Consider the following 26,791-nt stretch of genomic DNA (forward strand, 5'->3'; position numbering starts at 1 on the left):
GTGAATGATGAACCTAAAGCTCTGGTGTATGCTAAGATGTGGTTGCCACAGAACAACATGTATGATATGATTTTACAATAGTTTTAACGCCTTGCATTGCCTCTTTGAGGCCGGCGGTTCTATTAACCGGTAACTATTACCGTGATAATAATAATAATAATAATAATCCCCTAAGGTAAATCCATCTCCACGTCCGGATCAGTAGCATCTACGATCCACGCCCGTGGAGGGGGGGGGCGACAACGGCTTTGTACTTGTCTAAGACTTGTACAAAACTCCAAGCCGTCTAACGGAGCTCAAAGTCCATTCTGGATGATGTGGTCATGGGATTATAGATCATGGTCGTTTTTCATTTCGAGACTGAACTTCCCTTCGTGTTTGCTGTGCGCGATGACCTGTGTCGCTGGAAATGGAAATCCTGGCGCTTGAGTGAAACCTCGCCGTTGGTGTGGAAAACCACGGTTGGATGTGGATGTAGCAGCACAGCGCTTTGGCCCCTGCTTTGGCTAAACAGGAGGCCGGTCTGATAACCACTGCCGGTCAATCGGCTCGTTTATGACTGAACCTTCCGCTTTCGGAGGGGAGGGTAAATAGATGAGAGCCTGAGTTACCTTGACAGGACTAGTTTCCTGTTTGGGGTGGATTGGGATTTATATCTCTCTGGTAGTCCTGGCATCCGGAAGGGCGTTCCAAATGTGTGGCTCCGTGGTGGGTGGGGAGCTAGGGTGGGTAGGGAGACGAAATTTTCTAAAACATTTTTATGGAACCTAAAACGTTAAATCCTCGTTCGGTAACCCCGGACAACCTTGAGGGAAAACACCCTCGTTCCTCCTTCCTCCTTCGTCGTCATCGTCGAAGAAGAAGAAAAGGGTATAGATTTACGACATGCACTGATAGTTCAATCAAAAGAAACTTCTCGACCAAAATATATTGTTGTTAAAAGAAACGATATAAAGGAAACCGGTTTTTCAAACATTAGTCCTTTCGTCATAGCTAAGGAACTCGCGACGAAAGCTGGTGGACCAGTTAAGGAAGCTAAAAAGACACAAGCTGGATTATGCATTGAAGCGCTGAACGACGTATAATCAGCGAAATTAAAACAGATAAAACAATTGGCAAACATTGATGTTACTGTCGAAGCTCACAGTACACTCAACTATTCCAAAGGAGTAGTAGTCTGTCGTGACTTACTTAATTGTAGTGAAGAGGAGATTGTTAGTGAAATGGCATCGCATGTAGGTGATTGAACATGAGGAGCGATGGAGAAGTGTTACCCTCTTCTTCGCATGTCCTTACTTTTAATAAGCCACTGTTGCCTGAAAAAATCAGAGCCGGAATCCATCGGTTGGATGTGCGTGGTTATATACCATCGCTGATGAGATATTTCAAATGCAAAGTTTTGGTCATATCTCCGACATATACAATCCTGAGGAGATTTGTGCATGTGGCCAAGAAATCCATGAAGGTTAACCATATAAGGAAATCCCTATGTGTGAATTGTGGAGGATAACATTCAGCAAGATCTAGAAATTGTCCTGCTTTCAAGAAAGAAATCGCGATACAAGAGACTAAAGTTCTCAGAAAACTTAGTTATCTTGAAGGAAAGAAAATAATTAACGCACAAATGCCGGGGGAAAAATCCTTTGCGCAAACAGCTGGTCCTAGCACAAATACATCTTCGCCACAAGTAATTGAAAGCTTAATAAGGCAGTTGACACCAGTTCTAACTACAGTTTTACACAAATGTATAAAAAGGAAATTTGCTACAGTTAAACCAGTGTCGTCGACTAGTAGTCAGCAGTCAAACGTCATCGCAAAATCAAATAAACCATCGACGTCGCAAATACAAGGGATTACAGGAGATTGAACGTAACGATAAGAAGCAGTCCAAAGCTGATAATACAGGAACATCGAGTTTATCGAAAATCAAATGTCCTCTGGAACCTTTAGATCTCCCACAAGGGAATCAAACACCAAAAGGAAGAGGGCGCAGAAGAGCAATACCTCTGTTGTAGTTAATTTAGAGAGAACAGAAACGACACAAGGCGTGACGGTGCTGCTGATAGTTCATGCATCTTCGACCGGATTGCCGACACCAGCAAATCTCGGTCTTACACAGGGCGCAATTCTGCCAAACCCTGAGACTATGTTAGTCTCAGGTGAGGAGAGTGACTGCGGTTCTGTGGGGTCACAAACTTACCGAAGTTGTACTACAATTACAAAAAAGAAGAAAGGATAGCCAAAAGGTAAATCACGCTTATAAAAGAAATGGAGAATATAATACAATGGAATATTAACAATTGTGTCTCACACCTACAGCTTCAAATACTTTTAAATGAGCACAACCCTACGTGCGTGTGTCTTCAAGAAATACACTTTAAGCCAGAACATGATTTCCATCTACGTGGATATGATGCAATACATACAGGTGTTGTACCTGATCGGCGAGGAAGTGGTGGTGTTGCCACTCTTGTACGTTCGCATTTGCCTTTTCGACGAATACAACTAAATACTGCGTTACAAGCTGTCGCTATACGTGTATTATCTCCGGTTGAAGTCTCCGTCTGCAACATATATCTGTCAGACGGCAACTGGAATATCGAATATCTGCAAAACTTATATGACCAACTCCCTGGACTGATAATTTTGGAAGGGGATTTCAATGCGCATAAACCACTTTGGGGTTCACAGAGATTGGAACGCAGAGAGCGCAACGTCGAAGATTTATATCGAACACCGAACTAATCCTGTTAAACATAGGTATAGAAACGTTTTTCAACATACGAAACGGTGAAACTTCGGCGATAGATTTGTGATTTTGCAGTCCAGCATTGCCACTTTCCTTTAATTGGAACGTTGATGAACACCTTCATGGAAGCGACCACTTTCCAATTTTAATTAAAATAAATGTACGGCAAAAAGCACCAAATTTTATTCGGCGATGGTGTCTTAAACATGCCAATTGGACTGACTACACTAACAACGTCGTTATGCCAAGTTATACTGGAAACATCGATGAAGACATAAAAGTAGCAACGCGGGCAATTTTAAATTCAGCGGTGGAAAACATTTCTAAAACCACCGCAACTTCTACGAAACCCAGTTTACCTTGATGGAGCGTCGAAATAAATACAGCAATTAGTGAGAAAAAGAAAGCATTCAATTTTTTCAAGAAACGTCCTACCTCGGAGAATTTAATATCTTTTAAAAATCATCGTGCCTACTCCAGACGCACCATATTATCTACGAAAAAAGCATTCTGGGAGGCATATGTATCCTCCATCGATAGCAAAACACCTGCTACGTAAGTATGGAAGAAGGTTAAAGCTGTAGCTGGCCGGTCCGATAGCCGTTCATTAAATGCGCTTAAACAAGCCGGTGTCATCATGATCGATCAACAAGCTATAGTTGAATTGCTGGCCGATCAGTTTGAAACTGTAAGTAGCAATGAAAATCATCACATCGATTTCATTTGCATCTCAAGAGAGCAAGCAGTACTAAACTATGTAACGGAAAACGACATTTTTTTATAACGTACCGTTTTCATTCATCGAATTCAATCATGGTCTACGAAACTCCAGTGATACTTCACCTGGATATGATGATATTCCATATGCATTCGATAAAAATCTTAACGACGATAATAAAGCGTGGATATTACACGCCTTGACCTTGGCCTCATATCCGCAAATGTGGAAAGAAGCAGTGATCGTACCCCTTTTGAAACAAGGAAAAGATCCTTTAGACATTAAGAGTTACAGACCAATATCTTTAACATCGTGTATCGGTAAACTCTTAGATAAAATGATAAATGCTTGTTTAGTATGGTTATTAGAAAGGAAGCGACTTCATTCACCGTATCAAACCGCATATAGAAAGCGTCATTCTACGACTGATAATATGATAATTCTTGAGAACGCTATACAGAATGCTTTTATTAACAAGAAGCACTTCGTAGGCTTATTTTTCGACCTTGAAAAAACATTTGATATGACGTGGAGGTATGGAATTTTAAAACAAATGTATGAATGGGGACTACGTGGAAATCTCCCCATGATTATCGCCAACTATTTATCTTAGCAAACTATAAAAGTACGCGTTAACAACACCTATTCGACAAGTAGGCGATTACAAAATGGAATTCCGCAGGGATCACCCCTTAGCGGTACCCTGTTTACAATTGTTGTCAGCAGGGTTCTACAAGCAATACCAGTGGAAATTGGTAAATGTATGTATGTCGACGATCTGGCGATCTTCTATGCCTGTACGAAAACTGCAATGGTCCGGTACAAGTTAAACGAGCAATCAATGATATTGTTGATACAGCTGAAAGGTCTGGCTTGAGGTTCTCAACCTAAAAGTCATGCGCCGTACATTTCTGTTGCTTTAGACGAGCACACCCTAGACCACGACTTACAATAAAGGGTGTTGAAGTTCCATATAAAGAAGAAGTCAAGTTTTTGGGACTAATCTTCGATAAAGGTCTTACATGGCGTCCTCATGTACGTCAATTAGCATTTAAATGCAAACGAACTTTAAACATAATCAATTGTATGTCGAATATCAATTGGAGAGAAGTTCTACGTCTGTATTCTTCATTGATACAATCAAGAATCGACCATGGCTGTGTTGTTTATTCCTCGGCTCAAAAGAGCTGTCTAAAAGCCTTGGACGTCGTACAAAATGCTGGAATTCGGTATGCGACTGGAGCGTTTCGGTCCAGTCCCGTCTACAGTCTTATATGTGAATCAGGGATTGTCTCCACTACGTTTTCGAAGAGACATCCTCTTACTGCGCTATACGGTCAATGCCACGTCATCACCGCACGTGTAAATGGACCAGCGTTCATAAGACATCCTTTCCAAGAAGCTTACAACCGGCGTCAGATCTATACCAGCCGGACGGAATCAGAGATCGAGAATTGATGGACAAGTACGACATTGTGCTTCCAAGAGTTGTTGAATAAACGGTGTGTGAATAACCACCGTGGCTGCTTCCATCAGCCTTTTTTCGAATGGATTTAGCACCTTTTAAGCAATGTAATTCTCAGAAATCATTTCATCGTTTTCAGGAGCTTGTGAGCGAACACGACCAGGCGATAGTTTTATACACGGATAGCTTTAAGACGGCGAACGGGGTTGGCAGTGCCTTCCAATGTGCGGACGTTGGTCATTCGTGGTCCTTGGCGGCTGTTGCATCTGTTTATACTGTGAAGATGTATGCCATTTGGCAAGCTCTGAGGTATTGTGAGCACTATCATGTACCATCTTTTTTGATCTGCAGCGATTCAATGACTGGTATTCAAGCACTGCAGGATGTATGCTCAACGGACCCCTTGGTGACGGTGATACTTACACTGCTCCGGGTGCTAAGCAAGAAGGGGCAACAAAGCGCACTAATGTGGATCCAGGGACATTCCGGAATTGCTGGAAACGAGGCTGCGGATGAAGCAGCTCGAGCGGCTGCTGACGCGCCTGAACCCGAGGAAATTCCCGTCAGACCTGGCGATGTTAAATGCCACGTATCTGTTTGTGTCAGACGTGAATGGCACAGAGTTTGGAAAGGGTTAACAACGAAACTTAACGCCATGAAGGACTCGCCTTGCAAGTGACCACTCCATCTACAATCAAGTGGAGAGAGCAGGTTGTAATAACAAGGTTGCGAATAGGACGTACGAACCTTAAGTCGAATTATATGTTGACTGGCAGCAATCAACCAGTTTGTGAGGAGTGTCAGCAACCGTTGACAATCAAATACTTATTGGAAGATTGCAACGTACATAGGGATCTGCGTTGTCAATTTAAAATAGAAGGAGGAATAAAGAAAATTTTGAGAAACAAAGAATGTGCTATTAGAGACCTGCTATTTTTTCTTTATGCAGCCGGTCTATTCTGCTGTATTTAAATTTAATTTTCGAATGCATGTCTTCGGAATATTTTCTATGTCCAGACAAGATATTTAGATATTCCTTTTCTTTTGTTTTATTTCTTGTTTTGAACTAAATGGGATCTTTTACATCCCATTCGGTTGTGTGAACTTTTCTTAACGACTAAGTGATTATATGTGTGTATAATTTTTGCTACTTTATACATTTAATTAGTGTTATCTTTTATTCGTAGTTTTTGTTTTAGGAATTGACAAGAGCTAACGATCTTGATAGTCGATGCCCAATAACTATGAAAAAAAGACCAAAAAAAATTATAATTTTTTTCTTTTTTATTGCGGAGGGAGGTGGAAATGTATATACGCACAGAGTGTCGAACTCCCGCTGATGATATTATCCAATCACTATCAGCAGACTACCGACTAAAGCCACCCCCCTTTCTATCAGGACTCCTCCTATACTAGACCGATTAGGTGCTACCTAATTTTCAGGACTATCCAGGTCAACCTTTTTGGCTCTGAAAATGTTGCTGACGAACCTGGCTACACTTTCCCAGCTGCTCAGATTACGGAGCATCATCGCAACCACATTGTGGGGGCTCAGTGCTCCGAGATCCGCCTCTAGTGTCTCTCGATCTGCCGCCCACCGAGCACATTTGAAAAAGGTGTGCTCGGCGTCGTCCCGTACACTGGGGCAATAGAGGCAGATGGGGGACGGCGCTTTCCCTATGACATGGAGGTAAGCGCGGAAGTACCCGTGACCCGTTAAAAATTGGGTCATATAGTACTTCACCGCTCCATGCCGCCGCTCCGTCCACGGTCTGACCAGAGGGATAAGCCTTGCAGTCCATCCTGCATCCATCGAGTCTGGTCTCGTGGTCCCAGGTCTCGTGCCATGCGAAGAACATGCGAGTGCGTACGTGGCAATGGTCTCCCGGTCTTCGCCTGCCCGTCGCCTCCTGTAGATCACCTGACGCTCCCTTACCAAAATAGCAATGGGTATGAAGCCGGCGACCACCAGTACTGCAGCCTCGGAGACCGTTCGATACACGGAAGCGACTCGCAAGGCTGCACTTGGGCGAGCCTCTTCCGGTTTCTTGTAACTCTTAATGCCTGGGCTCACACTTCCGATCCGTATAACAGGATGGAATGCACCGTGGACATCCGCAATCGCCGTCTGCTGGCCTTCGGTCCTCCGACATTCGCCATGAGCCGGCTGAGAGCAGTTACGGATCTCGCAGCTTTGTCGGCGGCTCTCCGAAGCTGCTCAGGAAAGCCGAGTTTCCGGTCAATCATCATACCGAGGTACTTTGCGGCCGGCTTGATTTCGACAACCTCTACCCCGACCCGAATAATAATAATAACAGTGCTCAAGAAATAACTAAATGTGCTAGAGGCCCAGTTAAAGAAATCAGGAAAAACTTTAATGGACTTCATGTGGAGGCTACAAACAATGCACAGTCACAGAAGATTCCAGGGCTCAAGAATATTGGAGATTTTGTTGTTCATGTCGATCCGCACGGCACACTGAACATCTAAAAGGGTGTTGTGGTCTGTCGGGATCTTCTGAACTGCACGGAGCAAGAAACAGTTGAGGAATTGACACAACAAGGAGTAATAGAGTGTCGCAGATTGAACATGAGAAGGAACGGCGGTGTCCTATCTTCTGCCTCTCATGTCCTTACTTTTAACCGGCCAACCCTGCCGGAGAAAGTTTGAGCAGGAATTCATCGTTTGGATGTGCGGGCATTTGTCCTACAGTCTAAAAAATGCTTCAAGCGTCAATGCTTTCGCCACACTATTTGCAGATGCGATAGACCGCAATTATGCGTGTGCAGTAATGAAGTTCATGAAAGACAGCCATGTAAGGAGCCTCCTATATGCGTCAATTGTAATGGACAGCATTCATGTAGATCGAGAAACTGTCCTGTCTACAAATACGAAGTAGCTGTGTAGGAAGTAAAAACCCTGAAGAAAATCAGCTACCTTGAAGCTGAAAATATTGTAAACGCCCGCAATCCTAGAGCAACAACAACTTATGCTCAGGCTACGGCTGCTGTCCCTGCACCCGCTCCTGCTCTGGTTGCTGTCGATGACAGTCAGCTTTTCAGTAAACTTGCGCCCACTTTGGCTAGCATGATTGAAAGGATTATAGAAAATAAAATGAAGCCTTTTAGCCGCAAAGAAACCGTAAAGCCAAAGATAACAGTACAGCCTCCTGATGACATGACTTCAAAAAACAAAAGCGCTCTTGAACAGAAGAAAACGGACGCCAAGCCAGACGGCCACATCCATTTGGAAGAAACTTTTGATGATGACCGAGAGAAAGTGACTGTTTCGCAGCCTGTTATAAAGGCTCCCAAGCCTCCTGCAACCAAGGTGGCCTCTAAACCATAGAGGCCACCAAAAATCACCCAGGGGGGCAAGTGTCCCCCCTCACTGGAGCAGTAATGATGCGACTCCCGTGTCGGGGGTCTGCCAGGTTCCCGCCTCTCAATCGGCGCCTGAACACGGCGCGATCCATGTCCGTCTCATCTGCGGCTTCGATGGACTCCGATTTAGAGACCGGGAGCTATACGGGTGACGACGTTTTCCACGAACACGAAGCTGTTTGTAATATGGAGAAAAAAAGATGGCCGAAAGTCAAACCAAGGCGATAAATTAATTTAAAACTAGCGAGTCGATTCTTCAGTGGAACATTAATGGATGTTTGTCAAATATCCATGAGCTCCAACGCTTGGTACATAATGTAGATCCGATTTTTATATGCCTGCAAGAAACACATTTCTGCCGAAATGAAAACTTTCAATCAAATGATACGATACATTTCGGCGAGATCAACTGCCAAATATAAGAGTTAGAGGTGGAGTAGCCACACTAACATCGACTAGAGCTACCGCCGAAGCTGTTGATCTAAATACAAATCTACAAACGGTCGTCATCAGAATGAAGTGTCCGTTTCACATTACTGTCTGCAGCATGTACTTGCCTAATCTTGATTGGAAAGTGAATGGACATAGAACGATTAATTTCTCAACTTTCCCACCCGTTGTACTGGTGGGTAATTTCAAAGCTCATAATTCTCTTTGGGAGTCAGATCGAGTAGATCCCCGTGGAAGAGAATTCTATCCTATTAAATTCTGATTTCATTATCTTAAATGATGGTTCAGGAAATTTTTTCAATACCAGAGATGGATCGACGTCCTGTATAGATTTAGCATTTTAAGTGCTTCGTTAGCACCGAGGTACATTTCCAAAGTTTTAGAAGATCTACATGGAAGTGATTCCCTGCAAATTGTAACTGATGTTACTAGAAGAATATACCCCATCTCCAAAAGATGACTGTTTGATAAGGCAGATTGGACCAGCTTCACAGCTAATACGATACTCACAACTGGAGTTATCGAAGCCGATGTCGATGCTATAACTAACGCCACATTTGACTCGGCATCGAGATATTCCCAAAACATCCGGGAAACTCAAAAAGCAACTCGTTCCGTGGTGGAATATGAAATAAGTGAAGCTATAAAAAGAAAGAAAAAAGCATACAACGCTTTTAAGAAACGCCCAAAGTTAGAAAATCTAACTGACTTTAAAAAATACAGAGCGAATGAAAAAATACTTATGATAGATTCTAAAAAACGATTCTGACAGTAATACGTGCAATCCATTAACAGAAACACGACTGCATCAGACGTTTGGAAGAGAGTGAAGGCTATTTGTGGGCGTAAAACTTTACTCCCATAACTTTTCTTCAACATGAAGATGAAGTTACAGATACTCCAAACGAAATTGCAGAAATACTAGCCACTCATTTCGAAGAAGCCAGCAAAACGGCTAACTGTGGTGGTATGGAATGGAAAAATCAGATATGGCGGGATGGAATGTACCCGCAGTAGTGGAAAAAAGCAATTATTGTTCCAGTTCCAAAGAAAGATAAAAATCTGATGGATCCCAATAGTTACCATCCAATTTCTTTGACGTGCCCTATGAGAAAAATTTTGAAAGAATGTAAAATAATTGATTCGTTTGGATTTTAGAAAAAAATCTTCTATCATCACATCAAGCAGGTATTCGGTAATACCATTCAACTACTGATCAAATGATTAATTTAAAGAATATGATATATAACAGCTTCATCACAAGAAAACATTATGTCGGAGTCTTCTTCGACCTGCAGAAGGCATTCGATATGACCTGGCGTTATGGAATAATGCTTCAATTACATGAAAGGGGCATTCGCGGCAATCTGCCATTATTATTCAGCAACTCTCTCGATTTCCTCCAGAGGGAAGAAGATCCCGCCTCGTAGCGTGTCTGGTCGTTACACCACCATCTGCGTTCCTTACCAGTTGTGGCTTTAACGGAGGTCATCTTCTTGCCCATCTTCTTATTCCACAGTGCTCAGTCCGGCCTCGTGAGATGCCACCGATGTAGATGCCCCGAGGGACATCTATATCAGTAATTCCGTTCCAGTAAATTTTGCCTTCGCAACAACGAAATTTATACCAAGTTCCCTTAGTGAACTCAGCTTTCATTATTTTAGCAACTATATGAACGACCGAACTTTTCAAGTACGTGTCAACAATGGATACTCATCAGAGGAAAAATTGGAAAATGGCATACCACAAGGCTCGCCGTTAAGCGGTATCTTGTTCACGTCGCCATAAATAAACTAACATTAGCCATTCCAACAAAAGTCAGCAAAACTGTTTATGTCGATGATCTGGCAATCGTGTACGAGGTGTGTGAGAAAAGTAATGAGACTGACTTTTTACTTACCAAAGTTTTAATTTTTTTCAAACAACAATATTATCACATTCAAAGTAGTTCCTTTGGGCAGCTATACACCGGCGGAGTCGTTGTTCCCATTCCTGGTAGCAGCGCTGGAAGGCTTCAACTGGTATGGCTTTTAACTGGTCGGTCTCAGTCTTTTGAATGTTCTCCAAAGTTCCAAAATGACGTCCTTTTAAGACATGTTTCAATTTCGGAAAAAGGAAAAAGTCAGAAGGACTCAAATCAGGTGAATAGGGAGGTTGAGGAACCGTAGGAAGGCGTTTTTAGGTCAAAAATTCCCTGATGGAAATAGTCGTGTGACGGGCATTTTCATGATGAAGCATCCACTTGCCTGTAATGGTCTCACGCGAATCACTCTTTTCCTGAGCCTTTCAAGGACAGCTTTGCAAAACACTTGGTTGACAGTTTGTTCTGGAGGACAAATTCTTTATTCACGATACCCCTACTGTCAAAAAAGCAAATCAGCATGGGTTTGATCTTTGATTTGCTCATTCTACATTTTTCGGTCGAGTAGATGACGGAGTGTGCCACTTTTCGCTTTGCCGCTTTGTTTCATGATAGTACTCAAATACCAAGGATTCATTTACCTGTGATACACGATTGAAAAATTCTTGGTCATTGTCAATCATCTCAAGAAGATCAACGCACACGTTTCTTCGATTGTCCTTCTGTTCCGTTATGAAGTTTTTTCGGGACCAATTTCGCACAAACCTTTCGCATGTCCAAATCGTCTGTCAAAATTTAATTTACGGTGAAAGTGTTTAAATTTAACTGTTCACTCATTATCCTTATTGTTAAACGACGGTCTGATCTCACAAAAACCCTCACACGTTTTCGTCAGATTTTGAAGTTGAAGGTCTCCCTGAGCGAAGTTGATCTTCAACGTGTTCTCGGCCTTCCAAAAATGATTTGTGCCTGAGGAAAACTTGTACTCTTGATAAGCAATGTTCCCCACAGGCCTATTTCAACTTTTCAAAGGTCACACTCGTGGATTCTCCAAGTTTAACACAAAACCCGATTGCACAACGTTGCTATAAATTCCGATGCTCCATTTTCGTAACACAACAAAAACACAACTTCACTGATGGCGTTGTCAAAAATAATGTGTTGGCTGAACGGAGTTGAAACTCGTGCTGAGCACGTGGAAGGGATGAACAAACCGGTCTAGCACAGACCGGTAGACACAGCGTTGCCAGATCGCTTGCAGTGTTACCCTTCTCATTACTTTTCTCACACACCTCGTATGCCAGAAACAATACAACTGTGGTGAAGTATAAATTGCAATGAGCGAACGCCCTCAATGGAGTTGTGAGGAATAATGGATTAATAAAATTAATAAAAAAATCATTTTATTAAAGACAGACAAAGTTCATGCTTTCATTAAGAAGCTTGATGTCTGGATTATTCACCTTCAAAACAAAAATTTTCCTCTCACTCCAATTATATAGATAAGAAATTTGGATGAAGACACTATCATTCACCACAGTTTGGATAGGATGAAGATGCATTTGTGTGAGCTAAAAATTCAGCTGGCAGAATAATTCCCAGATGATAAAAATGATTTCTCAAAGAGATTGGTATTGAATCCATTTAGGAAAATGTTGTAGCTGCTAAGTTACCTGTTGAGATTCACAACCAGTGCACCAAAATGTCTGTCAATAAAACATTACAACTACAATTCACATCTGAAGAATTTAGATATGTTTGGGTTTGCTCATCAAAGTGAACATGGAAATTTAGTCACAGAAGCAGTGAAAATATCAATCCCTTTCGCCAGGTCTTACCTCTGTGAAAAGAATTTTTCATCTATGGTTGCACTAAAAACTAAATATAGGAATCATCTTTTATCATTTGAAACAATCTGCTTTTGTGTGTTTCTAATATAGATTGATGTATGAGAAATTTTAAAATGAAAAACAAACACAACCATCTCATTAATTTATTTTCTTTACATGTGCACTTATAAATGTAAGTAAAATGCTTATAATAAATGATTTCATTATTGTTTGCGTGTAAAGTTGTAGGCTAATTTTGCATCCTCCTTTCATATTACTGCAACCCCTGTGGGGATCGCAAATCCCAGGTTGAGAAACACTGCTCTAGAGAACCATTTCAACATCACATGAAGAAAAGGTCTGTATAGGAAGAATAAAAGAATCTGTAAAACGGGAGAATAAAAGAAGTTGTAGATTTAGAGCAGAATATGGGACCAACCATGGACAAACCAAACATGGAAAAAGAGAAAAGAGAGGAGAGAAGAAAATGGAAAAGCAACAGCTTTAATTAGAGTAAAAGGCCATATAAAATGCTAAAAAGGAAATTAGGAAATAAGTGACAGAGCTTGAGGGCAGATAAAAGAACAATGCTTGACAGTAGTGAAGTTGTAGAAGCAAAGGGATCTAACGGAGAACTGGTAGCAACAAACAATACAAGCCTTTGTAACAAGAATGGTAAAGTAAGATCAAATACTGATGAGATGAAGTAAATATTGAAAATACAATACACCTAATATGCTGCACTAAATGACACTACACTATGATATACTGGATGTAAAAATAATCAAAGCTTTAATGTTATTTAAATGATTTTCACATTCAGTAATAATGAAAAATCAATAACTTACTTGCAGCCAAGTATTCTGTCTATTGGCAAACCAGAATTATAAGGATGAACTGAATTTTTATAAATTTTCCTAATGAACATGCTGAAAATTTTCAGTTTTCATGTTGAAAACACTTTTTTTAATGAAAAGTGCTTTGAAACAATGAAGGCATTTATTCATTTAAAAAGATGAACAATAAAAATTCAGCTAGAAATTTAAGAAATCTTGTTATCAAAAACAAATTGTAAAAGTGATAACAAAATTTGCTTTGATGAAGAACTTAACACTTTTCAACATTATTCAGAAGGACTTTTTCTAGCTTGCTCTTTAGTAAAAGAGGAAAAATTAAAAAACAAAAAGAAAAACACATGTTTGTGTAAGAATTGTAAAATCTTATGCTAAGACATTTCCATTAAATGTCTAAATGTAATACTCGTATCTCTGGTAACTTTCAAAATTATCTGAAAAATTACAAAGAATCTAAGCGAAAGTTATTCGTAATAGTGTAAGATTATATTACAATAATTTAATATCTAAATCAAACAATAAAACTACATGGAAGTTATGAAAAGTAAAAATGGATTAGGAAATAAGAAGGATCAGATAACTTCAGTAAAAGTATGAAAGGGATCATAACTTCCTCTACCTTTCCCCAATTCATGTACAGAAAGGAATTAATAAATTCTTTTTTAGTATTTCAAATAACAATAACATTCATCCATTTCAAACAAAGTCATCCACCTTGAATGTTTTAATTGTATTAGTATTTTTATTTCACACTGGTAGTCAGAAAGTTGAAACTTGTATTTTAAACACAAACATTCAGTTGGTATTGATGAAATATCTGTGAGTATTTTAAAAGAAGTAGTAATATCATCTCACTTAAAAATTTAATTAACAAATCTTTCAAGAACAATTTTGCAGCTACATTAAGAATTCTGTTTCTAATCCTCTCTTTAACAAGGATTCGGCAATAACTTAAAAAAAATTACAGGTCAGTTTCAAAATGTGCATATTCTCGAAAATGTGTTTGAAAAAATTATGAAAAGTAAACTTTTAATAATTCTTGAAAAGCATAATGCATTGACTAACTTCAGCAATGGTTTTAAGAAAAAAATCGTCTGTCAACATAGAAACTGTTCTATAAGTTTATCACCACCATTTTTCCATATTTCCGAAGAAGATACATAATCCTCCCAAGAAGCCTTCCTGTTTCTTTACTTCACAACCACTTCCTTTACTTCTTCTAGCACAGGCTCTACTACTTCTATTTCTATTGAATGATATTGTGGTTCCCTCTTCTCATCTTCATGTTCACATTTCCTTTGAAACTTTCTTCATAATATTTAACCCATTGTTCATAATAACCCCCTCCACAGACAAGATGTTTCCAGTTTTATCTTTACAAATATTAGACTTTGGTTGTTAGCCATTATTCATTAATTTTATTGCTAGTAAAAACTTTTTATTTCATCTTTAAAACTTTAAAAAACTTATTTTTATTTTATTTTTAAAAAACTCAATATTGTCTAGTTTTTCTGTATGTTCTCCCTCTTCTTCTTACTCAACAGTTTATCAGCCTTTTTTCTACTTTCCTTCGTTGTATGCTTTGCTTAGTCTTTTCCATTCTTGCTATTACCTATCTACACTTATCAACCAAACATTCTATATTTCTTCCCTTTTTTGCTTCTCTGATAGTGTGCTTAGTCACATCTACGACTGCATTTATCATAACATCCCACATCCCATCAATATCTTGCTCCATCCAAATGTCTTGCATAACATGATCAATTTTTCCTTGACTGCAAACTGGTACATTAATGTCTTTCAATCATCCTTAAAAATATCAATATTTCATTAAAATCTTTTTTGTCCTCTTATGCTTTCATTAACAGAAATCACTTCATAAACAGTAATTTTAAATTGATAGTGGTCTGAATTTCAATTTGGACCCTTACCCAAATTTCTTATGTTTTCTACTGAAGTCAAATCGTTTTAGAATACTAGGATGTGGATTGATCTGATTGACTATATTTCTCCCAGGAATTTACTTTTACATAATTGTTTAAATGAAGTGCGGCAGAAAGTGAATATATGTAATTTAGTAGGTATACAAGGAACTCATGTGGTGTCCACATCAGAATTTTTTACTTCAAGGATGAAAGGAATTATCTTGTTTTGTTGGCTTTCTGTATAAGTTAATGTCAAATTTATTATTATTAAAATTTTTATATCCAAATAATTAATATTATGTTATTTTCCCGGTTTAAAGTAAATTTAACACTATCATCTAAAGCGTTCATTTCTTTAATTATTGTATCGTCTTCATTATTAATTTGCTGATTATAAATAATTAATATGTCATCTACATACCTTTTGTATAATATAATTTGGTGTTTGTTAATAATACCAGGTAGAATAGTGTTTTCTAATTTATCCATAATGATGTTTGCCATAATAGCGGAATGGGGTGAGATCCCATTGTGAGATCTTTTTCTTGTTGATAACATTTATTAAATTTAAAATAATTATATTTAATACATAATTTTAATAAATTTATTATTTCATATATTATATTACTATTTATTTTAATTTGGTTAAATTGTTATTAATTATATTTATCATTTTAATAGTGTCAATAATTGTTTGCCTACACATCTTTTACATCAAGTGTTTTGTGTTTCAAGTGTTTACATCAAGTTTTGTTGTCTTATTTATGTTTATATTATCAATTTCATTTATTAATTCATAGATACTTTTTTAATTATATTTGTTTTCAATTTTAATGTATTCTTTTAACATATTTGATAGGAATTTACTAACTGATAAATGGGTGAGTTAATACAATTTATAACAGGTGTTACGGGCATGTCTGCTTTATGAATCTTGGGTAGTGCTCCAATACTGGGGCATTGGTATTAGTTAATTAAAACTTTGTTTAATGTATTCATCCTTGAAAATGTATTTGCATTTTTTAATGTTAGAAATGATTTCTTTTTTTATTTTATTAATGGGATTTTTTGTTTCTTTAGATTTGTTAATCTCTATAAATTTGTTAATATATAAATTGTTATTAATAATAACAGGAGTGTTGGTTTTAATGGATTTAACTATAAATCCACTTTCTTTTAATTTGTTTTTTGTATTTCTGTATATAATTTTTATTGGTCTGTTTATAATTATGATTTAGATTTTTATTATTTTTAATATTATCAATTGCATTAACAAACTGATTTCTTAATTTATTTTTATTATCTAAGTTATCAATTTTAAATACATTATTTTTCACATCTATAATGGTATTTTTGATAATTTTATTCTTATTTAACATTGGTATATTAAATTTTATGTGTGCTTAATAATGTTAATTTCTTTGTAATTAAATTCAATATCTGTAGTATTGACCACATCTGCTCCAAAACTGTTTATGATTAATTATAAATATAAATTAAGAAATCAGTTATATATTCCTGAGGATGGACGAAGGTCCGGAAGCAGTTGAATAAATTTAAACATTTTATAATTGTTGGTAAGCTGAACTCTCATTGTTTATATTTTATAAAATGCATTATTTTCCCTTCTCCACAGGTTCCTCAATGTGTGCATAAGCAGACACCACACTAACACTTCTAAAACGACTTTTAAGTTTAATCTTGAACTTTATTTTTCATGTATTGGTTCGAACATTCTGATTACTAATAAAAATTGTACTTCTATATCATCCTGCTCTCAATTCAGGAGCACTATACATACCAGACTGTCCTCTTGTCTATTCTCCCACTTCCTCACAATCTTATTACTTGCACTACTTTCTTTTCTTTTTCCTGTTTAGCCTCCGGTAACTACCTTTCAAATAATACTTCAGAGGATGAATGAGGATGATGTGTATGAGTGTAAATGAAGTGTAGTCTTGCACAGTCTCAGTTCGACCATTCCTGAGATGTGTGGTTAATTGAAACCCAACCACCAAAGAACACCGGTATCCATGATCTAGTATTCAAATCCGTGTAAAAATATCTGTCTTTACAAGGACTTGAACGCTAGAACTCTCGACTTCCAAATCAGCTGATTTGGGAAGACGCGTTCACCACTTGACCAACCCGGTGGGTTATTACTTGCACTCCTGATATGTCGAAATCAAACATTTCCTCACCTTGTTACCTAACTCAATTACATTTTCTCCTTTAAGCATAGTGTGTACATTCTATGTTGCTACATTAAAGGTGTATTTCCACTTCCAATTTTTTTTTTTTGTATTCATTCCCATCTCTATTAGCTGTAATCCTATCCAACATTTGGAGCAATGTTTTTTTTTTCCGTTTTGGAGCACAGACTCCACATACAACCCCCAACCTGGAGGACCAGGAACCTTCTGTTGGGGTTTATATACCCTAGCTGACTAGACTCTATTTTAAGGCTATTTATTGTTTTATATTAATTGAGTATTTTGTGATGAAGTTCTGATCAAAGTTTTACTGTGGTTTCCCTTGATCCATCTGGGAAAATGCTCCAGCAGTTCTTTTTTATTATCTGTGGAGTAACAAATCTACCTATTCCTGATATGATGTGTAGAATGTATTATTATGTAGATCAGAATACAAGATTTATTTATTTAACACATTATTCAAACTAAATCATTTATTGATTTCAATGAAAAAATATTCTTTTCATGACTATATACCAGAACAAAATTTTAGTGTTTATCCAATTTAAGTATTAATAGAAATTAATACATTACTGTAAAATATATTTTAAATAAAAGAACATTGTTTTTTTTAATATTCTTTAAATTCTCTAAAATTATGCAGTTTAAATTATTTTTTACAATTTATGATTCATTATTTCATCTTGTAGCAAATTACCACATTAATGTAAGAGGTGTTCTATATGGTAATGCTATTTATTATCCTTTATAATCTACATTAAAAATTATATCAAATTGCATTGATGATTACACAAGAATTAAAAATTAATCTGTTGTTTATTGTAATTACTACATTTTATATTGAATCTGTAATCATAAGAATACTGACAAAGATAATTTTACATTATTATCTGCATAAAAAGTTTTAATACAACATAATTTTTTTACTTCAGAATGTGTACTCAGTTTACATCGAGACCTACCGAAGAAACATGAACCATTATATTTTGTGCAGAATGGTGACTATCTTGAGCTGCTAATGCCACATATGATTGGTGAAGATGGAGTAATGACCCTTCATGAGGGTCAGCAGTTAGTGTTAGCATGTCCTGGTAAGAACAATCGGTTGACAGTAAGTGGAGCGGAGGCAACATTATCTAGATGCGCTGGTGGTGTGATGCTTAATATTGAGAACAGACAGTTTCCAACATACCAGCTGGAATGTGAAAATCCAGTACAGGGGATTCTTCAAATTACCAGTGAGAGCTGTGGATGTAATAATGGAAATGAATTAAGAATTGGATTTCAAGTAAGATTTAAGTAAAGAAATTTATTTCTATTAGAATATATAACATACTATGTTTTGGAGTTGGGTGTGTAATGTAGTTGAGTATTTTAAGCAATTAATAAGTAATTGATAATCGATCATCAACAAATCAGCTTAATTCAGTTCTCAAAAAAATTTCTGGTATAATTTTTAATTATTTTTATGATAGAATTATTATTAAAAAAAGTGTGCATTAAATATAAAATATATTAGTGTGAAAGAATTTTTGTTAGATTTTTGAAATAAAATTTAGAAGTTCTGAAACACGAGAGTATAGAATAACATTAAAAGTGTTGACCAGTTTCCAAAACTAAAGCGTTAATGAACTGCTTCAATATAAAAAAGTCTTTAACATTAAATAAGTTTTTTCCTACATGTAAAGAATCACAATGAAAATTTATATGTATGAATCATTTATATACAGGAAAAAATATTATTTTTCCTATTTAATAATAAGTGATAGTAAAGTGTACTACAAAACATCCTTGATCTATCCTTCTGTTTGGAAGATAATGGACTCTCTACTCATAGTTCAATACTGTTCATGTGCAGATTTACTATTCCCTTTTTATATTTACTATTCACCTATTTTACTATTTTATTATTTTTTCCCCCTATTTTACTATTTACTATTCACCTTATCACATGTTGTTAATGTCAGCTTACCAAAGACTTTTATGGTAAACAGTGTACTGTTTGTGTGACTATATATTTTTATGTTGTGAACTTAAATTAAGGTTTGCTTTCTCTGTCTGTTGTTAGAAGTTTTCCAATAGGTCCATCCTTTTCTTTTGGCTTCTAGTAACCATGGTGTGAAATTTTGCAACTTTTGATGAAAAGGCAAAATCTTACAGAAATTCAGTTTTAAAATCAAAAGCAATTATAAAACAAGTCTTAATTAAATTAAAAAAAAAAAAAATTTTTTCAAAATTTAAAAATACTTTTGTTTTTTTTTTCAAATAACATACAGTTTTACATGATAGATTGAATGGAAAAATACTACTTTAATTTGTAGAAAAAATGTCTAACAATGACAATGATTATATAGACAATGAAATGTATGAAATATAAATATTCCTATTTTGGATAAACTCTGCTTCTTTATTAGAAGTTGCTGAAAAAGTTAATTTGCAGGAAAAGAACCATTTTGGATTAGTAAGTAGGTTGATTAGCTGGTCTGTGTATGATCTAAATCAAAATAAAATCTAGATAGTAGATGGTACAACAGAATTTTTATCTGAGAACTTGTTTTAAAAATAGTCATTTTTATAAAACCAGTACTATTTATCTAAAATATTATCTACAACAGCTAATTTCATAGTTCAGTTAAACATTCATTTAAAACATTTTGTTTTATTTTTACTTATTATTATTTCTAAAATTGTTATTCAAACATATTGTTTTTTTATGATTTGAGTGCTTCTTATTTACTAATAAGTATTTTATGATTTTTAATCAACAATTCACCCTTTCTTTCAGTTTGTTTGTTTTTATTTATCTGCATGAAGGTCTCTGATATGAGTACAAGGTGTTGGGTTATGATGTCAGGGAGGAGGTTTTGACTAAGACCATTAATCACAATGACCTTGATGTTGGGAAAGTAAGAATGGAAATGAATCCTCTGAAGAGAGTTGTGGAGATGTTGACTCTTGAAAAAATACATCTCTATTGTTTTTTTGGGTGATTAATAGATAAGGCTTGGTTGCAGGAATTGTCATCAATTGCCAAACTGACATTAGCTAATGTGACGTGGGCAACAGAAATCGTAGCAGACTAGATTCAAACCTTTTTGTAGAATTAGGCTTCATAAAAAATTGCTGAGTCTCAATTTTAGTTAAAGAATTCCTTTCTGATAAAGTTCAATGTTACTCTGTATTGATCAGTGGAATTAATCACAAATTTTTTGCACTTCAATGTCCTAGTTTAAATCAGATTTTGGTATCTGTTTAAAAATCAACTAGTTTTTTGAGATTTTTTCTAAATATTAAAAAGTATTTTTAGAACTCCAAGTAAATTCATTATCAAAGTATAAAGTAATTAAATATTAACTTCCTAAACAATTTGAATCTTGCAGCAACTGAGTCCAACTAATGAGAATTTCACTTTCCTCTTTTACTCATATTGATAATATTTTATATAATTCTAGTTGGCCCAGCAATGCTTCTCCATTACTAGATTTGAGTATATATATATAGATTAAATTAACACAAATGAAAGTTTATTAAAACATTAAACAACTGAACATTGCTGAACTTCACAAAATTATTTAACCTTTCCTTGTTTTCCTTCTTCCCTTTTTCCCTTCTCTTCTTCTTCCTTTCTCCCTATTTCCCTTTTTCCATTTTTTGAAAAATATTTCTTTTCACTCAACTAATATATTTTCTGAACATATGAGCCAAATCAGACCATAAAAGCAATTTTTCCAAATATCTCAACCCCAGTGCCATTGAGCGGGTCCATTATTGCAGATATACTTCTTTCCATGTAAGTAACACATATTTTGAATATGAGCCCAATTGTACCATAAATACAATTTTTCAAAATATCTCGACCCCAGTGCCACCTACCGGGTAAAAACTAATTCAGAACCTTCGAGGGCGTGCGCACAAAACTCACCAAAGTTTCATCGCAGTCGGATGAATGGTATAGGAACGCATACAGGCTGAATAAAACATTCATTTACATATATATATATATAAAAGATATGATAATTATAATAATAGGAAAAAATCTGATAAATTTACAGTACATGACTTCCTTGTACACGTATTAAATTCGATAAACACATTTTTTTAAAATGAAAATTTCATAAAATTTTATTTAGTTAATAACTTCTGATACTTTTTTCATTTTTTCTATTCTTATTATTGAATTATTATTTATTGTAAAACCTCTTTTACAATCAGAGTTTATTAATTATTAATAAATCAATATATTTAAATTAAAAAAAGGAGATGAAATCTGATACGAACCGATGTGCCGTTCCCTTGTAAGATCCAAATATTCCATTAATTAAAATTTCATTTGGCTATAACTCTGGAGCCAATGAAAACAAGTACCACTTATCATATATCATTGAAAAGCTTTTAACGAGGGCTTATTAGTGGAGTTAAGAAAAGTGCAAAATCCATATTTCTTTTTGATTTTGGGCTTTTTTGGACACTTTTGGTTCAGTCAATTACAATCAAAAGGAGAGGTGCACAACTAGATGTTACAACAGTCCTAAATCCAAAATTTCAACATCCTATGAGTAATCGTTTTTGTGTCATGCGATATACATATGCACATACGGTTGTATGTACAGACGTCACACTGAAACTAGTCAAAATGGATTCAGGGATGGTCAAATTGGATATTTCTGGTGAAATCTGAAAACCAAAATTTTTCGCAATCATAATACTCCCTTTACTTCATACAAGAAAGTAAAACTTATCTAAAGATAATTTTATTACATTGTTTTTTTAACTGTCAAAGTGAGGAAGTATCTTTTAAAAGTGGAAATAAACAATCTAATTATGATTTTTTTTATTTCTATAAAAGGGTTAACAATAAGTGAAAAATTAAGGTCTGCATTATCAGAAAATGATTGGGAAACTACAAATAACCATACTTTCTTTCATGAAAAATTTATTTTCTTAATATTCAAAAGGCCTTTTTCATTCTTACCCCTTGAAAAAAAACAACCATTGTTATCCAAAAAGAAAAATTCCTTAATAAAGAAAAATGAAATATTTTAATGTAGGGACAAAATTGTTATTTTTTTCAAACACTTCTATACATTCAAGAAAACATTTAAGAATGTTGATACTAAAAACTTTCAAGAACTTTCTGTAGTTAAGCCTATACTCTAAAGTTATCACAATTTGAAATATTGTGATGTTCAAACCATTATCTTCCAGAACACATTTTTCCTTCTGGGAGATGTTTTAACTTCTTAACCAAGTTAAAATATTAATGGTACTGAAGAGGTGAAGAGGTTTAGCTCACATCTCTTCATAGCCATCAAACTTAATAGTCCAATCTACACAATTTACAAAAACTGAAATATTGCAAGATTTCAAAATGTAGTTTTTAATAAGTGATCTATCTCTGAGGACGATATAAAGCGCTTGCTGTCATAGTTTCAGCTTCCTTTCACTCCCAGATATCTTACACTCCTGGCATCCTTTTATTAACACAAATAGAAATATTAGGATATTATATATGTTGTACTTCAGAAACAAATGAAAAGTTAATGGCATTGTTGATGTCAGGCTCTCAATACTGCTCAGACCATCTATTTACATCAATTAAAAAATCTGAAATTATGGAACATTCAAAATACTTTTTTTTTCAAAATGTGTTTTCCTTTCAAGAAAAACTAAAAGCAAATTGTGATAAAAACATTCAAGCCTTCTTTCCCATCAGGGTCTCTGTTCCCTTAGCTACTTTAATTATCAAAAATTGAAATTAATCATATTCTAACTTTTTTACAAAATGTTCTTTTGCTTCTGGGGTCCAGAAAGAACTTTGTAGTACTGTACATCATTTAAATACTCCTTTGGTGCTTTGGCATCTTTTTCTACAACTCCCTTAAAATAACAAAATGAAATACTACTCAAACGATTTTTTTTCAAATTATGATTATGTACTTCCTTGAAGGCAAAACAAGAAACAAGTGGATTCAAAGAGTTTTTAGTCTTTAGAGGCTCTATTTCTAGACCCTCTAGTCCTTCAATTATCAATTAATTACAACACAAAACTAACTAAATACAAGTAATATGATATTTGAATTATTTTCAAAAATTGTTGATAAAGAATAAAAAACTTGGTAGAAACATTTATTGAAGCTTCAACTACAGCATTTACTCTCCCTATTTAAAGAAACAATTTTGAAATGATTTTGTTTCTCAGAATTTTTATTATAAAAAAATTTAAATCAAAACATTAAAGGAAATAAAATTTGAAAAATTCTAAAGGAAATAATTTTCTCAATTACGACAAAAAACTCCAATACATAAGAAAAATTAATAAATATCATGTTATGTACTCGTACTTAAGTCTCATCTATTATTTTTTGTGAGAATTATTCCCAAAATATAAATTAAAGCAATATTTATTAATTTTGCTTAAAATCTACTCAATAAACCACGGTAATACATAGGTGAAGATGTACCATAAATCAACTGGGTGAAGATGAATACTTCTGCAAGTCTGTTTTAAAGACATCAGAGTAGATTTTTGCTTGTCTGATGAAATCTCAGAAACTACTGAAACAATTGGAAAAATTTATTTGTTAATTAAAATCATACTAATTCTGCATAGGCTGTTTAGTAATTATGTAGACACTCCAACCTCGCCCTGTAATTCCCATTCTCCATAGAACGCCTTCATGATGATTTGATTAATAGTCAATTAAAAAATAAAAACATGTATTTGAGATTGAGCAAAATTCAATTCAAATTTTAATTTAAAAAAAAACATTCTGCAATTTGGTGTTATTAAGAAATCTATTGGGGTCATTTGAACCGTCAGTTTTCCTAAATCCCTGACCTCTCGTAAATTACAACATTTTTAATACAGTAATATATGGACTATGCTTTTCTTTGAAACATATAATACTTATATCTTCAAGTAGAAGTAAAGAATTTTATTGTGTCAAACAAGTTCAGAGCACTTTTCTCCAACCTCTATATTCACTACTACCCCTTAACACACAATAAATTTGAATATCTTGATATTAAACCATTCTTTATCAAATTGCATTTTACCTTCAAGGGTGAACAAGAAACTGAATGGTATTGATTGAAGAAGATTAGCCACTTTGTTTCCATCTTCTCTAATATTCCATTCCTACTAGTCCCATAAATCATATGACTCTTAGAGTCTGTAACCTTATTTAATAAAAATATTGAAATATTGAAATAACAGTTCTTTTTAAAGGTGTGATTTTAGAGGCCCGTAAAAGTTTAATGATAAAAATTTTGAATTCCTTCATCCACCAGGTATCTAGGTCACTCTTCATTAGAAAAATTGAAATTCTGTTTATTTTAAACTGATTAATTATTATATTTTAAATGAATTCTATAATGAAAGAAATGTAGAAACTAACTGTTAGAGAGCTTTGAAAGCTCTTACCTCAAATCATCTACATAACTGAAATACTGATATATTCTAACCATTCTTTTTTTAAAAATTCAGTTTTTTGAGGACAACTTAGAAAATCAGTGATATTAGATTTTTTTTTGTAATGACTTAGCAGACATCTACATATTTATGGAATAGTATTATTATAAGAATGGGTTAAGATATAAAAATGGTTTACGTATTAATGAAAACAGTAATCAGTTGTTTTTCAAAATGATCTACTAAATAAGTTTTTAATTAATTTGCATTGTGAAATTGATGATACAAGTTTATTAAGTAAAAAAATAATTTGTGCTTTATAATTTTTCTGAAATAATCTATTAGGTCATTCAACTACAACTATAATTATAAGTAAACTACTGTACTAAAGATGAAGATCTTCAGTGAACACAGTGAAACTTGATGGCCAAGTGCGGCACTTCTTTGAATCATAAAAAAAATAGTATCATTAAAACCATTCATATATTTAATGTAAGGCATTCAAAAAATTATGTTGTAGGTTTATTTATAAACATGTATTTAATATTTATAGGTATATAAAATTTATAAAACATATTTATTTATACAGGTTCATCACTTATTATAGGCCATATTTATTTATGTAGGTTCACTTTGTTTTATAGAAAGGAAAATTCATAGTTTATGAGCAATTTTTGGAAAATCCAAGTTTAAGTGACTTGAAAATTATGTCAAAATAAAAAAAAAATCTTACTTTAATAACTTTACTCATATTTAGTCTTGCCTAATACTTCTTTACTATTCTCTGAAATATCAAATCAATTAAGCAATTTTTTTTTAACACCAAGGGCTTTTCTTACTTTTATTTTGAACATGAAGGGTTTTGGCCTTTAAGAAAGTTATCAGTGGATAATAAATTTTTACTAGAATCTTGAAATGAAAATAAAAAATAGTGATGTGATAGAGGTTAATTTGTAAAAAAAATTAAATTGAAGTATTGAATGTGATGCAATAATCATACATTCTGTAGTTTTCAAATTAATGATGTTTTATGGAAGATTAAGTAACGCGGCTCAAAAATATGTTTAAAAGAGTTTTGATTGCAGAGTCCAAGTGAATCAATTACATATGAAATGACTTGGATGAATATTTGGAAGATGGCAACATATATTTGGCATTTAATTAGACCAGAGAGTGAAGGAAATGAGGTAAAAGTGTAAAAATCTGAAACTCATTTTAGTTTTTCTAATGCTGTTGCTTTCAATCACCATTGTGGCTCTTAGATGCATAACTGTTATCATGAAGTTGTAAAATAAATGTCAGTATTTTGTTTATCATTATTTAATTTAAATTCTGAAGCATGTTAATGATTCATTTACCAAAAACAGCTTTGCAATTAGTTATCAGATGCAGCTTAAAATTTGTTTTAATGTCTTAAATCTTTTGATTAACATTTTTTTATTTTTTATGTTTGTAGCTTTTTCTGTGTTTAAAAATAAATGGGTTTGCTGTCCTCACCTACCTTGTCAATCTCTTCTGTATGAGACTATTTTCTTTAAAACCTTCTTTTATATAATTTCTTCATTTTCTGCTTGATCTCTATTAGCTTTTCCTCTTTCAAGTTCCATTTTCATTACTTGCATAGACTTAAATCTTTTTGTACATTATCATAAACTCATTCCACTTAGGTCAGGAAACTGATTGAGTCATTTTCATCCTCATATAAATAATTTATTCTCTCAAAACTTCATTAAAATATGTGTTGGTTTTATGTTGAAATCGACACTAAATAAAATTAAATTTGTCTTAGTTTTGAAATAAAGATTCAGATGGAAATGCAAAATTAGACAAAAGGTTTCTTTACTATATGATCTTCTTACTTGTACTTCGTGTAAAAAAGAAGCAATATTTTTGGAAAATATTTAATTTAGATAACAGAGGAAAGGTAATTGCA

General features: G+C 34.5%; 1 protein-coding gene across 2 annotated transcripts in view; it reads left to right on the plus strand.

Annotated features, from left to right (window-relative positions):
* The window catches only part of LOC142318252 (salivary endonuclease-like), a 77,406-nt gene that overhangs the window by 13,137 nt on the left and 37,478 nt on the right, over positions 1-26,791 (plus strand). Inside the window, exons 3-4 of one of the 2 annotated variants that reach the window (XM_075354817.1) lie at positions 18,380-18,735; positions 25,944-26,045. In XM_075354817.1, the coding sequence (XP_075210932.1) occupies positions 18,380-18,735; positions 25,944-26,045 (458 nt within the window). The remainder of the gene's footprint in view (positions 1-18,379; positions 18,736-25,943; positions 26,046-26,791) is intronic. The other variant, XM_075354818.1, reaches the window with a different exon arrangement.

Source organism: Lycorma delicatula, chromosome 1, assembly GCF_047948215.1.
Source record: "Lycorma delicatula isolate Av1 chromosome 1, ASM4794821v1, whole genome shotgun sequence".
In the NCBI taxonomy this organism is placed as follows: Eukaryota; Metazoa; Arthropoda; class Insecta; order Hemiptera; family Fulgoridae; genus Lycorma; species Lycorma delicatula.